Raw genomic sequence first — 16,843 nt, forward strand, 5'->3', positions numbered from 1 at the left:
GATTCTGACTCCTTCATCTTCTGCAACTCGAAATCCCTAATCAAATTCAGGACTTTCATTCCACAAATCCTCTCATCTCCTTCATATTCAGCCTTGAGATAATCCCAGATTTCTTTTGTTGTTTTGAGGGACATTATTCGCATCTCCTTCATATTCAGCCTTGAGATAATCCCAGATTTCTTTTGTTGTTTTGAGGGACATTATTCGCATGAAGATCATTTCAGATGCGGCATAATCTCTCTCTTTTGTTGTTTTGAGGAACATTATTCGCATGAAAATCATTTCAGATACAGCGACAAATAAGCAAGCTGATTTTCTTGTCTTCTTTTTCTTCTATACTTTGATTTGTGCTACAGTAGGATTTGCTGGAAGCGAAAGGACCTCGTAATCCTCTTTTATTGCTTCCCAAAGATCAAAGGTCTCCAAATAAGTCTCCATACGAACTGCCCTCGTAATCCTCTTCTATTGCTTCCCAAAGATCCAAGGCCTCCAAATAAGTCTCCATACGAACTGCCCTCGTAATCCTCTTCTATTGCTTCCCAAAGATCCAAGGCCTCCAAATAAGTCTTTTCTATTGTTTCTCAAAGATACAAGGCCTCCAAATAAGTCTCCATACGAACAGCCCACATTTGATAATACATTTGATAATTGAAGACAGACTGGTAAGTCTCCATAGACTGGTGGTGCAACAACTGAAAAAGACCTCGTAATCCTCTTCTATTGCTTCTCAAAGATCCAAGGCCTCCAAATAAGTCTCCATACGAATTCCCAAAGATCCAAGGATTCTCCTCCCATGTTGATCTCACAAATCCCTTAAGAAGATAGCTCTGATGCTAAGTTAGTCCACTTTGAACATAAGCTCTTATGGCTTTGCTTTGGCCTTCCCCAAGAGGTCTCGTACTAATGGAGATAATATTTCTCATTTACAAACCCATGATTTTCCACTAAATTAACCAATGTGGGACACTCACTCCCAATAATCCTCAACAATCCTCCCCTCGAACAAAGTACACTATCAGCCTCCTCTGAGGCTTATGGAGCTCTCGAATAGCCTCCCCGTAATCAAGGCTCGACTCCTTTCTCTGGAGCCCTCGAACAAAGTACACCCTTTGTTCGACACTTTAGTCACTTTTGACTACACCTTCGAGGCTCACAATTCTTTGTTCGATATTTGAGGATTTTATTGACATGGTTAAGTTTAGGGCATGACTCTGATACCAATTGTTAGTGAAATAGTGAGTAATTGAATGGTAGATGAGAAGATTGAATTATGAAGAGCAAGAATGCTCTATATAGAGAGAATACAAAAAGATATTTAGAAAATCTACCTAAAAATCAAAACTAAATCAAATCAAAAAACTAAATCTAACTCTTAACACGGAGATTTAATTAGATACTAACTGATAGCAATCTAAACAAAAAATACGTGATCTTTAACAGACGTTTTGTCAAATTATCAATAGATTTAGCTTGGAGAAATGTTAGGCACGCGGGTTTTCCATGCTAGGAAATCAGAAGCTCCTTCCTACATTCTTTCATTAAGTGAATTTGTTTGAGTAACTTCATTAATTCACGGAGTATGAACTACAGAGATTGAATTATGTCTATTCTTGCCTAATATGATCTGGAGTATGATTTCACTTACTAGGAAATTCTCTGTGGATAATGGCTAAATGGCTAGAACATTATATGAGCTAGAAGTACGTGAATTTGAATTTTTGGCACTTGGAAAGAAAGAACTGAAGCTAAGAGCATTGGCTGATTTTTTTTCTCACTATATCTTATAATTGATGTTGTCCATTAGCCAAATCTTGTTTGGTTTTCAATAATGCAAAAGTATGTTTATCAAATTCTTCGCATGAAAGGAGTAAAAGTAGCTGTTGTCACTTCCAAGTTTGGTGCTTTTGCTGTACTTGATCTTAGATTTTAGTTTGGTGGGTTGATGAAGTGTTGGTGAGTTGAGTACATGGTGCATGCAGGGATGATTTTGTGTTTCGTGAATAGGAAAAAAGGGATAAAATGGTTAATTAATGAAGATTAGGTAAGATAGTGAATTTAGACATTAAAAGTGAGTATAGAAGGCACATTAAGATGAAAATATGGAGGCACAGCCCTGAAAGTATAGGTACAATAGTTGTAAGCAAACCAATTACCAAGCCTATGAGGATCCAGGTTCGCCAATGTTCGGCTCCTTTCACAATCAGTTCCTCAAAAAGCTCTGAAAATGGATTACAGTACAGTCAACATACATGCCTGGCTATTACACAATCTAAGTAGAACAAATAAACTCTCCACGAACGTAGGCAAAACACAATGGCAAAACCAGCTCAAGAGAGAGATGGAAAAAGAATGAAACAAAAGAATATAAAGGGGGAGAGAAAAGGATGGGCTACTCGGGTTTCTTTGACAGTCTCTTCATCCTACTGAATGGCCCCACTGACCTGTCCATAATGTACATGTATATCACCTGGCTCCATGATTTATACGAATCTAATTCATTGTAGTATTCAGGTGCAATCTCCTTCACCTTGTAAAGCTTGTTTCCTGGGATCCTGGGGAAGTCATGGTGCTCATTATGGTAACCCACACTCCATGTAAGAAGATTAAGAGGACCGTAGTAAGAGTACGTCTCCTGTTTGGGATTGAAGACGTAATGTTCGGAAATGAAGTGACCAGCCATCGGATGCATCCCGCCACCGACGAAGGTGGAGAGAATCAGGTAAGCAAAAGTCTTCCAGCTCCAAAAGTAAACCATGGCAACATCAAGAGTTATCTGAATAAAGAAGTTGATGAACTCCCATCGGCCTGGGGGCTTTGGTTTTAGAAACAATGGCCGGAGAGCATAGAAGAAGAGTTGGAGGACAACCCATATAGCTTTTGAGACGACATTAGTCACCAGACGAGCTTCAGTCTGGCTTGGAACATCCATATCCATGCCATCCACTCCCTGGAAGCGATGGTGCTCTAGGTGATACTTCTGAAATGTGATGGACATGGGCACTCCAATGGGGAGATTAGCAAAAATCCCGAGCCACCTGTTGTGATCAGGTGTTGAAAAGGCAAGGTTGTGGCTGAGCTCGTGAATAGCTAAGAACAGATTGTGGTTCAGAAAAGAGCCAAAGAAGTAGGCTATTGCCAATATCTTTAACCAGTCTGCATTGTGAAGGGTCGTGGCAGTCCATAACTGAAGCAGAACAACCACAGAAATCTGCAAGATTGCAAGAATGAGAAGAACAAATGGATAACTTTATATTACAAGAACAAATTATTGATTGGTTTTTCAAACTCCAATAGCTAATTTCTAAGACTACAAGGTCACTTGTGAATGTGTAAAATGGTTGTTCACATTCTTCGTAACTTCACTTTCTTCATCAGATGAATCCAAATTATGATTCGGTGAGCAAACAACACAGGAAAATTCAATTTTAGACCTAAACAATCCTGAATCAAAGTTTGCATGATAGTTGAAACAGTAGGAAAGTTCAGACAAATGTTCATCAAGGAAAAATAAACAAACAAGCGATAGATGGAAAAAAAGGGGGAAAGATAGACTACAGGAATCTAGCATAAAAACTGAACCAGAGCAATAAGAACGACAAAATTTCAGAATCTCAGAATGTAGATTTTCGATCAATACAACTTGCGAGATGTAATCTGGTGGGGGAATAGAAAATGAAAAACAATGTCCAATGCAGCAATGTGGCAGAGGTAGCGTTCAAAATCAAACAGAACAACAAACAAACCCCGATCAGATTCAGACATTGACATGTGGTGCGACCAGCAATACCTCAATTCAGATCTACACACGAAATCAAAAAATCCTGACAAGAAAATGACAACGACTCTCCACATTCTCAGAATCAACAACAGTAAAATCATAGAGAAACAAATGAAACCTTGAACAAAGCCCACGGGTCAGGACCGAAGAGCTCCCGAATCTGAGGGTACTGCGAGAGAATTTGGCGTCTCCTTGAAGCGTGAGGCTCGTCGGTGTATGACCAGAAGAAGTCAGTGGCTATTACACCCTCATCTCTCTCTCCACCTCCTCGCATTGCCTCTGCTTGCGGCTGACCTTCGCTCCCGGAATATGCCTCGGCGGATTCTGTCTCTCCTGGCGGCTCCTGGCGCTGAAATTGGCTGTGGATTAAGGAGGAGAATGAAACGGTTACTTATACAGGAAACTGGTTGCAGAGGAATGGCCTGTAATTGAATTGAAGAAGACCGACCAAATATGAAAATGGAAATGGAGGAGACTGCTATATTTAGAGAAGGGCGCTCGTTTCGTTCGAGTGGACTCTGATTCATTCCGGCTGTACCCATCTTCCGATGCCTCCCAACTTGCCACCGTGGACAATGGATTCCTCTAAACCCTATTCTTTTTAAAAAAAATTATTAAATAATATTTTTAAACTTTTAATTTATTAGATACAAAATTTTAAACTCGTTTCTATAGACGAATTTAATTAAAGACTAAATTAATAAATAAAAAATATTCTCTTTTAAAAGTTTTAATAATATTTTAAAATTTTAAAATTAATTAATTTTAGATGAAATAAAATCATCGGTTAAAATTTTTCTAATTTCCTATTAAAAATTTAAAGATGTTATTGAAAGACATTTTTGAGTAAGAAAATATTTAGAATTTTTTTCTTTACATTTTAAATTTAGGACTGCATTATCTTTTTTGTTTCATTAATTAACTTTTACCAACATTACCATTAATTAAAACATTAAGTCTCTTTTCCAATTTTTGTGACAGGGACAATATGGGTATGTTCGACAAATCATTGTCATAGCTTTAGCTAGTCTGGCCACGTGGCTCCCACTTCCAGATAGAAAACACCTCATTTTTTTCAAATAATTTTGCAAACGGCTGAATTTATTTTCTAAAAAATTGGGTAATATGTGCCCTACCTTTTTTTTTCTTTTCTTTTCTCCATTATAATACTTTTAATATTTTTTTAATATTAGTGATGTTTTAATTTGGAAACTGAGTAATATTAGTTAGTTGAAATCAAATAAAATAGTTATAAAATAAGTAGGCATTTGTTGTTTTATAATAATTATAAAAATTATATTTATTCACCGTACATAAATTTAAATATCAAATATTTATAAGTTACAATCGTAGCTCACATCCTTATAAATATTAAATATTCTTAATAGTTTAAAAATATGATTGGATTACACTGTAAACACTATTTATTCTAACCCAATAAAAAAAATCTAATCCAATTGGTTTAAATTGGCAATTCTTCTTAAAAAAAATTATAAACCTATTGCTAGATCTTGGAAGATATATATATATATATATATTTTTTTTTCAAAATATCTTTTATGTTTACTGCTTTTATTGGTAAAGTTGTTCTGTCCAGTTGGGTTTATGGCGAATCAGTTTCAGATTTTTCCATTGATTTAGTTTCGAATTTGGTTGAACGATGTTCGTGTTCAATCCATATTGAGTTCCAGATCAAGATACTCCATAAGCTTTGAAATTTAGTGAATGTTTTCTTAAAAACACTTTAATCTATCCCGAAAAACGGCCAACATAGAAGCGAAGGTAACAGTTCCGGCGAGAGTTCCGTCCTCTTGAATCACCCACACATAGCAGACTCGGTGAGATAAAGCTTGAATCATCACTGCAACCAAAGAGTTCCATGGATAACAAACAATCGCCTCCGATCTCTTCACTACTCTCGCTGAATATCCACCAATCTTTCCACTTCTCCCCGAACAAGAACCAGAACAAGAACCAGAACCAGAACCAGATCCAAACTCGTCATCTGAAGAAGAGCAAATTGAAGACGATGATGATGAGACTGTTGATGATTCTTCCTCCACCCACTCCAAAACTGCATCTAAGTTTTTCTCTTCCAATCTTTCCTTCACTAATTGCACTAAATCATCCGGGGGGCCGCCACAGTCTATATACGCCATGAGTTCACCGGCTGTGAGAGTTGCAATAGCCGCCACCACCATCTCGTCGGAGAAATTGAGCGTGAAGGGCGAAATTTCGCCAATCAATTTCTCGTCGAAGTCAACAATGGCGACAGAGGATTGGTGAATCAGCGCTTGCGAGATTAGGGGGAGAATAGACAGAGCAGATTCATCGTAGTTTACGGCGAGAATGTTGTTGGTATCAATTATGTCGATGGAATTGATAGGAGTCGCGGCGGTAGAGCTGAAAAATCCGATTGAGTTGAGTAGGTAGCGGATTATGTCCTCCGCGCCGAGCCAGCAATATTCTCGATCGTTATGGAGAGCGGAGATGGAATTCGACGATGCTTTCATCAGGAAGTAATTTTTCCTCTTACTTGTGCTCATTTTGATTGGGATAACAAGCTTATGCACTCCATCGAGTATCAGATCGATCGCCTCCAGCAAGCTGAAAATTGCAAAAGAACGAACGTTAACAATCCATCACAGAGCAAAACCTAACTTCACAATTTAACGAACAATCGATTACCATTATCAATATCTAAATCAAATCAAGAATTTCAACTATTTCAATATTCAATCAAACCTGGCATGAGGCTCCAAATGCCTAACGAGTCCAAGTCCATCAGGAATCAAAACAGAGATCGGAGATCGAAGCGCAATCGCCGGTTGCAACAAATTCTCTTGTCTGCAGAGAAAACAGAGTATATCCACCATGCATACTTTACCAACGCATCGACAATGCAATTCCAAGTCGTCCTTAGAGGAGTGATCGCCACAGCTCCAGACGCTTATGTAGCCTTCGTCAATCCTCGTCAAGATCGATAACGCGTCGGCGACGGTGGCGGAGATGGATATGGATCGAAGCGCAGGCTTTCCAAGACATAGGTCAGATACCTCGCAGGCCAACAAGCTTGCTGCCATGCACGAGCAATGGAGAGAAATCGATGAAGGTACAGAAATGGCGGTTCCAAGACAGAGAGAGAGAGAGAGAGATAAATTCGGGTCGGGTCGGGTCGGATCGACGGGCGGATTTCCAATATAAAAAGACTTCGAGGGAATTATTTCAAATTTATAGGGCGAGATTTGTTGGCTATCCAAGGGGTGGCGCACGCGTTTTTAGTTTACCTTTTCTGATTTTTTCAATTCATAAAATAATTTTTTTAAAAAAAATTAATTTATCCATTTGGAGTAAAAAAAAATTCTTTTATTGTTAAAAAGAAATCCTCACGTTTTTCACATAAATTTAAGGTTAATTATGTGGAAGTTTTTTTGTACATAATTAATAGATATAATTGAAATTAATTTAAATAAATAAACAAATAAGTTAGAGAAAAAGAAAAAAACCAACCACAAAAGCAAGAATTCAGTTATAAAGGATGATCTATTTTATGAGATTTCGGATTTAAGATAAAATTATACGATAAAAATCATTTAAAGAGATGATTGCAACGCAATAATTACAACTGTGCCATGGAATTAAATCCTATATGGTCAACTGTCGTAATCATTGCGAAAATATAATCAATGATTGGTAAACACAAATCCATGTGCTGAATTAAGTCAAAGATTTTTATAAAAAATATAAAACAGATAATTATTTGGTATGGTACGGTACGGCTATTCGAAGCATATCCGTCCCTTCATAACAGTGAAAAGTCATTTCTGTTTTGAAGGGGTTATTTCTGTTTTTGTGAACACTATTAACACATTGTTATATAATCATTTCCCTCTTCCGTTACTCCATCCAATTTGAAAAACAAGGCCAAGGAGGGGTCCATATTGCTACCCAGTTGCTTCCTTCTGCCTGAAGGACAAACCATTTTTGCAATAATCTAACTAAAGAATGAGAATGGAGTACCGTAGGCATCTAATAAGAGCGTCTCTATCGAGCGTACGCTTGAGAACGAGTGTCGGGCTTGATCACTGGTTCCATGAGGCTGCTGAATTCCAGGAATGATGCAGGTCATGGGATGTTTACATCTCAGGGTCCTAAACAATGCAGGAAGTGAATAGTCTTGTAAAGACCAAATCAGTCAAGTCGAGACGTTCATTCCAGATCGATATAAATCTGCAGCCAAAAATGGATTTCATGAGTTTGGCAGCGAAGGTTTATACTTTATAATTTGAATAACGTTCCTCGATCAAAATGAGTAAATGAATTAGATTACAAGGTTTAATCAGAAACAGTAGAAAACCCCTCAAATATTGGGAAAACTTTCCAGTAATGATCACACTAATTTCATTGAAATATCAGGCAATAGAATACCTTTCTTTCATATTTTCACATATATGAGACATCCAAGCATTAGTAAAGACACAACATTCCAGAGCATTATGTAAATTATAGTGCCGGCACAAACACTAAATTATGCAAGGGATCTTAGAGGTCCACCCTAAGAAGCAGAAATATGGGGACAAGTCATTTCCTAAGAACAGTACCAAAAGATGTACAATAAAATGTATCATTGATAATTACTTCATATACTTTTACGCATATTATAAATGCTTTGAAATATAGTGAATTATGCGGTGTAAATATATTATAAATGCTTTAATCCTTATCAATTTGATTTAAGTACATTTAAATGCCATAAAGTATATCTCAGCTCTTTAAGGATAAGATACTGCCAAACAAAAGAAGAAATTCAAGTGTTCCACAAAACAAAAAGTATCTCCCCTAAAGGAAAACTTGCAACTCAAGCATTATTCTCACAGGATCAATCCCATACCACTCTATTGAGGTTAATCAAGTGAAATTATCTATTTTCGTTTATATAGTTTCAAAACCTTTTTGTTTTCTTATTTTATTTATTGCAGTTTCAAAAAAGAATCATCACTTTTCAATTTCTTTCTTATTTTTTCCGCACAGTAGGCTCTCCACGTGTCTTGATTGTTCCCTTACACATCCCCTACGTGTCTCCTCTGCATGTCCAAAGTTAATAAAATGAAAAGAACACTCCAAATAATGTGCTTTAACGCGTCCAACACGGACACTAGTCGAATAGCATCCATGCTCCCTAGTTGACATCTAATCCAATTCATTCAGAGTATTTTACCAATAATAGGTATCTCTCGACGAGAGACACCTAATATAGAAACTGCAAACGTGCCCAGACAAGATCTTGCATTCACGTGCAAGGAAATCAAAATGCTGCTATCAAATAAATAAGAAGAATTTAAACCTCTAGATCTGGCAAAGGGTGGTCATAGGATTTTTTCTCCCTTGTGTCGAAGACTTTAATGCCTGCGATTCTCTGAACTCCGGGTTTTGTGGCAATGAGGTTCTGGTTGAACAAAAGAAGTTAAATATTGTCAATATGATGGAGATTTAATGCTTTCTTCTCTATAGGACACCATTTTCAATGCATGTCTTTTGTGTTTAATTCATCACGAAAGAAACAAATTAGTTGCATGCTTTAATTAGAGCTAATGCCTAATTATGATGTGCAATAGAGAATAGACAGCAACTTTTTTGGCAATATAATTTTTTTAAAAATAAAATGTACGCCCAAAGAAAATATAAAGGTGGGTGTCGACTAAGCGTCATCAAAACAAGGTCCAACTCTCCAAGACGCTCACATGCATAGAATGGTACAATAAATGAAGAATTTTGTTATTTAATGAAATGCAATCACTTGCAGACTAACTCGTATCACAACCCATCATATAAATTTGTTGTTCATACCAGGTGGAAATCTGTGGAACCATGTGGCTCAACTCTTGGTATGACCTGTTGAAAATTACATGTACAAAAATGAGAAACACATTTATAAAATGGATGCATAAAGTTCTAATTCAAAGTTCTGGTTTCGGCAACCTTTCAACATGCCATCCCTCACCATTCCACAGATTTAAGAAACAAATTAATTGGTTAGCATTGCAGTGCGAAAGTTCAATATTTTGAACATAAGTATCTAAACACAAGTTAAACTAGAAAAGATACTTATGTTCGTGGCAATTGGATTGGTATAGGCACACCAAACGAAATTACACCAGATTCTAATACACGAATTACCAGAAATGATGAATTCTGATAAAAGGATTTGATACCATGATTAAGACAGGATGAGTGAACATACCATTGTCTGTAGACCATTAACCATAACAACTTTTTCCTCATCTGAACCATTTTGTGACATCCAAACCTCAAAAGGGCCCAATTCCCTCTCAATCTGTGTTGTGAGACGCATATGTAACTGAAGAAGCAATAAATCAATCAATTCCAAAATATTCTCTCTGGGAAAAGAGATTAGAAGATATGTATAATCCTCAGATTAAGAGGCAGAATTAAAGATGGATTCCAACCTCGTTTGGAAAATGACTAAATAATTTTAATCTTATCCAACTTTTTAGATGAACTTTTCAGAAGAACACAATAACAAAAGAGAAATTACAGTAAAAGGCCTCTCCAATCTGATAACATCTGGCATCTCAACAACATGCAGCTCAAGCTCCTTGCGAATAATGGGCTGCAAAACAGCATAAATGACCAATGAGAGAAATATCGGCTAATAAATCTCAAAATCATAATAATACATTAAATCACCCTTGACCTCAAAAGTTCTAAGTTGATGGGTTATAAAAATTTAATTTCTTACGTTCTCCCTCTGTAGACTTAGAAATTAGCACAAAAGCCAACAAGTCAATAGGGAAGGAAATGATAAGAACATTCGAACACATGACCTCCTCCTACGTTTAATTTTGATTATGCTGAATCTAAAAACTTAAGCTAATGAGTTATGATAAATTAACTGAATCAGCTCATACTATATTAAATCATCACTAAACTCAAAAGCTTAAGTTCAAATTAAGGTAAATTTAGTTTCTTAAATAAGGTAAAAAGTACTGATTTATAGCATTTGCAAAGCATATCATGCAAACACACAAGCTATAATAACATGTAGCTAATAGATGACATCAACATCATTTTTTTGTGCATCCATAGTTTAAAATTTCTAATATTTTTTCTCTATACGAAAAACTTCAGTGTTCAGCCTACGCATAACTATGTTCTAAATATGATATTATACTCAGTAAACAATCTTCCATGCACTTATCAACCATCTTTCAGGATTCATCTGAGGCATTCGACAGGGACCGCAGGGTAATAAAAGTGTAAGATCAAAGCAAGGTTTAACTGAAATAAAAAAAAATCTTGAAATCATGTGATAAACAGGCATCAGTAAAAATTTCAGAAGCTACAAAACAAAAGAATCGTGTCACAATTGGAAACCATTTCCACAACTTACAGAATGGATACCAGAATTTTAACACGATTTAAAACTTAACATTCCATAGGCAGTAGTCAATTGATAAGGCGAAGATAATTCCTCTGCAGCACGCAAGAGGTAGCTTACCAGTAACCAAAAACAACAAAAATCCATATAATTGAATTTATTTTTAAATTATTATATGATGATAAGCACTCACAGAACCCAAAATCTGTTGCGTTTGTAGCCGTCCAGGTTCACCCATATTTGTACGCCATGTTAACTGAAGTTTACCAAGAATATTACTTCCCTCAACTTTCCGAGGAGAAGAACCATGCGTTGAAAATTTCAATTGATAAAGAAAATTATGGATTCCTCCACCTGATCTGACCAATATAGGAGGCTTGAATACCTCTCTGCAGCATAAAAATTAACATAAGCTTGACTATGAGGGAAAAAATAAATAGAAAAATAACTAACCATGACGGTAAATTCATGGCATGAATAGCACGATTATCAATTATTTAATATCACTGAGTTGACAAATGATCAATACCTTGTTGTAGATTTAAGTTCAGAGCGATGTTCATCAGCATTGATTATCACTGCATTCCAGTTTGGGGAAGGCTCAAAATCAACTTGGTCCATTAATAGATTTGATTTTGTATGGTTTTCAATGCAAGCTTCTAAGAATGTACTCTCCTGAGATAGAAAGAAAACTATCATTTGATAGCTTTCACCAAGGAAGTGCTATCTTAATGAAATTTTCAAACACGGGAAAACTGGAATCGAAAAGTACAGTAGCATCGAAAAGTACAGTAGCATCTAAAAGTACATGGAACCACTATTAATTCTTTATACGACCAAGATCTAGAATCCAGCATAACTATAGGGTCATAGAATAGAAAACTACTGAGTAGGAGCTGAGAGTACTGTGCTATATCAACACAAGTCGTCCTACAAAATATTAAAGAAGAAAGAGGGTTTTCAGAGAACCAAGATAAAAAGGAATACTTTTAGGATGTAAAACAATATGCTATAATCGAATTCAAAGATTTACTATGATATATAAAAGCAATAGATATAGGTCAACTACGATAGTTATGAGACATTTTCTAAACTTACGTTGACTGTTTTTAGTCAGCAAAACATACCTTCACAACACGGACCTGCAGATGAAGTAATTTGAAAAATATCAGATATTAATCCAGAACTAAGCAACCAAAGCCACTGAAAGCTTTCATAAAATTCATAGAAGGCGAAAAGAAAAGGGCCACTGAAGCAAAGATGTCCGTATAATAATAGTTGTGTGTCTAAAATTGTAGGATCCGAAGAGCATATTACCTTTGTTCTGACCGAGAGTGGATTCGCAACCATGAACTTGAAAAACTGTGGTAGATATTTACGCTCACCATCACCATCATTGTACAATGCGGTGCAGACTAGCCTATAAGAATGAAATAAAGCATCACTTATACGTACTTAACTAACAAGGAGATTCTCACTTAACTAACAAGGAGATTCTTACGTGTGACTTCCGAGTTCCTTCACATCGTGTTCGACGATGAAGTCGTAACGACCCCCAGCACGTATAGTTTCAACAGGGGATTTTGATGAATCCAGAAGAAGGATTCTCTGCCTCTCCGTTTGAATTTCTGCCTGTACAGAAAGCTCGTCTACCACAAATCAGATTGGATGAAGCAGGCCAATTTCTCTAAGTTATAAAAGGAAAACACTCCTAACGCCTAAAAGGAAGGAACACCGACCTTGATAATAACGTCCCTGACTTCAAAATCGGAGCTATTATTCACACTGATATAGCTACAGAAAGTCTCGCCTAAATAAATCGCCCTGGAAGATAATCACCATTCATGCCCCCAACAATGAACAAAAGAAAGATCCGAATAGATCAATTCATCCACAGAATGAAAGAAGAAAGGGGCAGAGAAATAGAAAAAAACCCGAAAGCTTGAGGAAGTACGAGGAGACCAGTGAGACCCATAGCATCCGAGGAGTCATGAAGAAGGAATCTGGAACTGTAGCTGGGATCGGAGTCGGATTCGTCGGACAATTGGGCTTCAAGGAGACGAGGGAGTTGGCGAGCAGCCACAGGATCGTCAAAAATGTCCTCGTCAGCGACTAAATCGACCGGATCGAGGCGGAGAGGAGAATCAACTTGAAATGACGGCCTACAGAGCCTCATCACCCTGAAGGCCAGTGAATGCGATCCCTGAGCACCGTTCATCTTGCTTGTTCTCTGTGGAACACAGAATCGCAAAGAGAAAGGGAAGTAACGGAAGTTGGCAGAAAGCCCGGCGCGAAATCTCAGCAATGGAGTTGAGACGAATCCAAAAATGACGACATGTCGACCCTCCTTATGCAACTGTCAGACAATTCCCTAGTCGATTTATCGTATCCCTCAACTTTTTTTTTTAGGTTAAATATATGAACCTACGGGTAATTTTCACTCTAATTTTCCATCTTCCCAAATTTTTAAATTTACCTGTAATATATTTATATTTCTGAATAATTGGACAGATGGACCTATGTTTTTTTTTTTTATATTTTTTTTTTTTTTGTATATTTTAATTTCTACATTTTTTTCAAGTAAGATTTGAGTATTATTTATAAGAAGGAAAAAAAATATTTGAACTTACTCACATTTAAAAACATATATATATATGAGAGGAATATATATATATATATATGAGAACCTCTCCAAGAGAGTTCCTCGACGTAACATTTTAGATTCAATTAAGACTATATAACCAAAATTTAGATTCAATTAAGACTATAACCAAAACTCACCGCTATCAGATATTATTCTTTTTGAGTTTCCACACCTTTATAAAGAATGTTTCATTTCCCTCTCCAACCGATCATTCTTCTTGGGTTTCCACACCTTTATAAAGAATGTTGATTCGATGTGGGATCTCACAATCCACCCATTTTGGGACCCAAAGTCCTCGTTGACACACCAATATGTCTGCCTTTGATACTATTTGCACCAGCTCAAGCCCACTGCTAGCAGATATTGTTCTCTATATGTTTTCTATTTCGAACTTTCTCTCAAGATTTTTAATACGTGTCTACTAGGAAAAGATTTCCACACCCTATTAAAAAAATATTTTGTTCCCTTTTCCGACTGTGTGATCTCACAAAAACACTCTAAAACACATTTAAGTGAGGTATCAATTATCTATTAGTTAAATAATTAAAAAAAATAAATTAATTATAAAAAACAAAAAATAAAAATAAATAAATAATAAATAAACTATGCTGAAGCCTGCATATTAGAAGCTTTTAATGAGGGATGTCATCCCTTCTCATGAATCATGAGGGTAGCAAGTAAATGGAATCGTACTGTTCTGTTCAAATAATCTATGCAAAAATTCATTTTTGTAGCGTCTATTTCAACACAAGTCATGCATGCCACTGTCATCTCGGTGGTGCATAATATTATCAATTATACGTACAACTGCAGCCTAAGAAGGCTTTCAGGCTTTCAGGCTTCCATCGTCTATCTCCATGCTCGACTCTTCTGAAACAACACTGGTCTACCATGTACAAAACTAAAATACTCTGCCTCAGCTACAAAACTAAACTGATAGCAATGAATCAGGTAGATACTTCCCATGAAATTAACTAATATCTTGCCTTCTAAGCTGGACATTCTTTTTGTTATTGGTCACTGTACTGAGAATTTTTATGAACAAGACAATGGCACTCGTCAAGCTCCCCATACGCAAGAGAAACTCCAACCTGTAATTTCAAAGAGGTAGAAAATTAAGGGTGGAGAACCAAAGAGCAACAAAACTGTAGGGTGCATATCTTCTGCAATTGATAATTTCTCAATAAGAATAAAAACTTTTATTGGTTGTACAGAGTGTATTGGCTGGAGAAAACAAATGAAAGGGAAAGTCACGCACACCTCTAATTTGTGTATCAGGCACAAAACACACGTAAAAGATGACACTTTCAACAGTTTCATTTATTTCCATCAAGAATTTGAAAAATAGAACAGGGAAGGAAACAGGATTCCCCTACATCCATATTTCCTCTCATAACCTATCAAACAAAAAAGAGAGCCATAATCATTAATCCCTCAATCTGCTACTCAAATTATATTAGTAATTATGGCACATTTTCATTTAACCAATGGCATTTAGGACAGCTACTTAGTTCAAAATAATCAGGACTTTCAGTTAATGGGGCTCCTTCAGTCTCTTCTGATGTCTATTCAATAGCTACTTTCTACTTTCTAATTCCCTTTCTATTTATCTTCTAGAGGCAGAATAAAGAGTTAGAAGACCAGATAGTACCCAACTTCCCGGAGGTTAATTTCAATAACAGCGTGGAAACTGGAAAGTTTAACTATTTTCCAAATTAGAAAATTCAGAGAACAGAAAATCAAATAAACATACCTTATGGTGAGATGAACTGGCACATGCAGCGCTAAACAAGGTGAAATGTAGTTCATCGTCTAACTCGTGCAACTGTATCCCCTATCTGATGTAACCGTATTTTATCAAATGAAGCAATTTGATTGCATGAACTTAAGCCTTAGTTCAACATTGAGGAAAGGACATTTTAAAATTTTGGTCTGCAAAATTATAAATGACACAATGAACATCACTGATGAAAGTGAGTATTGCGACCCTATTGTTGAAGCCAGGGTTGTACATGGCAAGGCATAACTATACAACTCGAACCCATGTTCCACCACACATTGGGCATCCATAAGCCCATCGGCTAATCCACCAAGTCTCCCTCTCGTTTTGAGTAGTATCATTAGTAGCACCAGGTGAAGCAAAGGCCGATGTCTGCCTCAAACATCTCATGCACTGCAAATCACAAAGTCGGAAGATTCACAATGAATACAACACAAAGATTAGCAACGCATAGTCTGTAGAAGTAGTCAATCCTTCTAAATTTAAAGTAATACACCATAAACATGACGCCATTTAAATCTAGAAGCATGTTACAGCAAACTGATATTATTGCAAAATAACTCATTGGCTTCTGCTTCCTAGAGTTGAATAAATTTTAAAAATACTGACACAATTTAAGCGAAAAAAAAAATGAATCCTTTTTATTTAACTAAATATGTACGAGATTTTGGAATGTAAATTTTATTGTCTTCAACCAATCAATGTCTCTCAAAGTCTCTATGCTTCAAAAGAAACGTCACTGTACTTGAATCATTGAAATAATATGAGAGGAGTAACAAGGGAACTACATATCGGACCTTATACCAAACCCCTTCAAGACCAGTCTTCCAGACAGCAGTCACAACGTCTCTTCGAGATCCCATTATACCTAGGTATGCTCCGAGACCAATGGACGTATTCAAGCCAAAAGCAGCATCTCTTTCAGACATCCTGCGCTTCCTAGGCCACAAACCATTAGCTCCATAATAAACATTGCAATTTTCCAGTGAGTTGAGATCAAGTGGATCTGACGAATTACTAAGCTTGGAATTATCGTCTGTGGATCCCAAATCATCTACATCAGACCAAGGCCCACCATACATATTCCGCCTGTGCCATTCTTCAGCTGGAGGGTGGAGTTCTAATTCCCGAAGCAACAGACCAGCAGCATCTGCACCTCTAGGCCGGGGCATATTCTATGCAGCCCAGACCATCAGAAGGAAAATTATTATTATTATTTTGTGGGGGGGGGGGGGGGGGGGG

General features: G+C 36.7%; 4 protein-coding genes across 5 annotated transcripts in view; all 4 read right to left on the reverse strand.

Annotated features, from left to right (window-relative positions):
- Positions 1-2,069: 2,069 nt before the first annotated feature.
- On the reverse strand, positions 2,070-4,356 carry LOC111495782 (sphingolipid delta(4)-desaturase DES1-like). The gene is made up of 3 exons (XM_023145965.1): positions 4,227-4,356; positions 3,897-4,137; positions 2,070-3,208 (listed from the first exon to the last, which is right to left on the reverse strand). The coding sequence occupies exons 2-3, from the start codon at positions 4,050-4,052 to the stop codon at positions 2,390-2,392; spliced, it is 975 nt and encodes a 324-aa protein (XP_023001733.1). The 5' UTR covers positions 4,053-4,137; positions 4,227-4,356; the 3' UTR covers positions 2,070-2,389.
- A 1,085-nt stretch (positions 4,357-5,441) lies between these two features.
- On the reverse strand, positions 5,442-6,965 carry LOC111495776 (CBS domain-containing protein CBSX5-like). The gene is made up of 2 exons (XM_023145957.1): positions 6,524-6,965; positions 5,442-6,385 (listed from the first exon to the last, which is right to left on the reverse strand). The coding sequence occupies exons 1-2, from the start codon at positions 6,859-6,861 to the stop codon at positions 5,512-5,514; spliced, it is 1,212 nt and encodes a 403-aa protein (XP_023001725.1). The 5' UTR covers positions 6,862-6,965; the 3' UTR covers positions 5,442-5,511.
- A 521-nt stretch (positions 6,966-7,486) lies between these two features.
- LOC111495772 (trafficking protein particle complex subunit 13-like) lies at positions 7,487-13,555 on the reverse strand. 2 transcript variants are annotated; one of them, XM_023145951.1, is made up of 12 exons: positions 13,112-13,555; positions 12,917-13,001; positions 12,679-12,809; positions 12,495-12,597; positions 12,305-12,319; positions 11,707-11,852; positions 11,371-11,566; positions 10,335-10,409; positions 10,020-10,136; positions 9,626-9,670; positions 9,123-9,224; positions 7,487-8,008 (listed from the first exon to the last, which is right to left on the reverse strand). In XM_023145951.1, the coding sequence occupies exons 1-12, from the start codon at positions 13,393-13,395 to the stop codon at positions 7,988-7,990; spliced, it is 1,320 nt and encodes a 439-aa protein (XP_023001719.1). In that variant the 5' UTR covers positions 13,396-13,555; the 3' UTR covers positions 7,487-7,987. The 2 variants fall into 2 exon arrangements, with proteins under 2 accessions (XP_023001719.1, XP_023001720.1); XM_023145952.1 differs by lacking the exon at positions 7,487-8,008 and adding an exon at positions 8,764-8,862 and having other exon boundaries at positions 13,112-13,515.
- An 889-nt stretch (positions 13,556-14,444) lies between these two features.
- The window catches only part of LOC111495752 (mediator of RNA polymerase II transcription subunit 16), a 12,387-nt gene continuing 9,988 nt past the window's right edge, over positions 14,445-16,843 (reverse strand). Inside the window, exons 15-17 of the mRNA XM_023145921.1 lie at positions 16,399-16,776; positions 15,575-15,994; positions 14,445-14,912 (exon numbers count right to left, since the gene is read on the reverse strand). Of these exons, the coding sequence (XP_023001689.1) occupies positions 15,848-15,994; positions 16,399-16,776 (525 nt within the window). The 3' untranslated portion in view covers positions 14,445-14,912; positions 15,575-15,847. The remainder of the gene's footprint in view (positions 14,913-15,574; positions 15,995-16,398; positions 16,777-16,843) is intronic.

Source organism: Cucurbita maxima, unplaced genomic scaffold (assembly GCF_002738345.1).
Source record: "Cucurbita maxima cultivar Rimu unplaced genomic scaffold, Cmax_1.0 Cma_Scf00021, whole genome shotgun sequence".
Classification (NCBI taxonomy): Eukaryota; Viridiplantae; Streptophyta; class Magnoliopsida; order Cucurbitales; family Cucurbitaceae; genus Cucurbita; species Cucurbita maxima.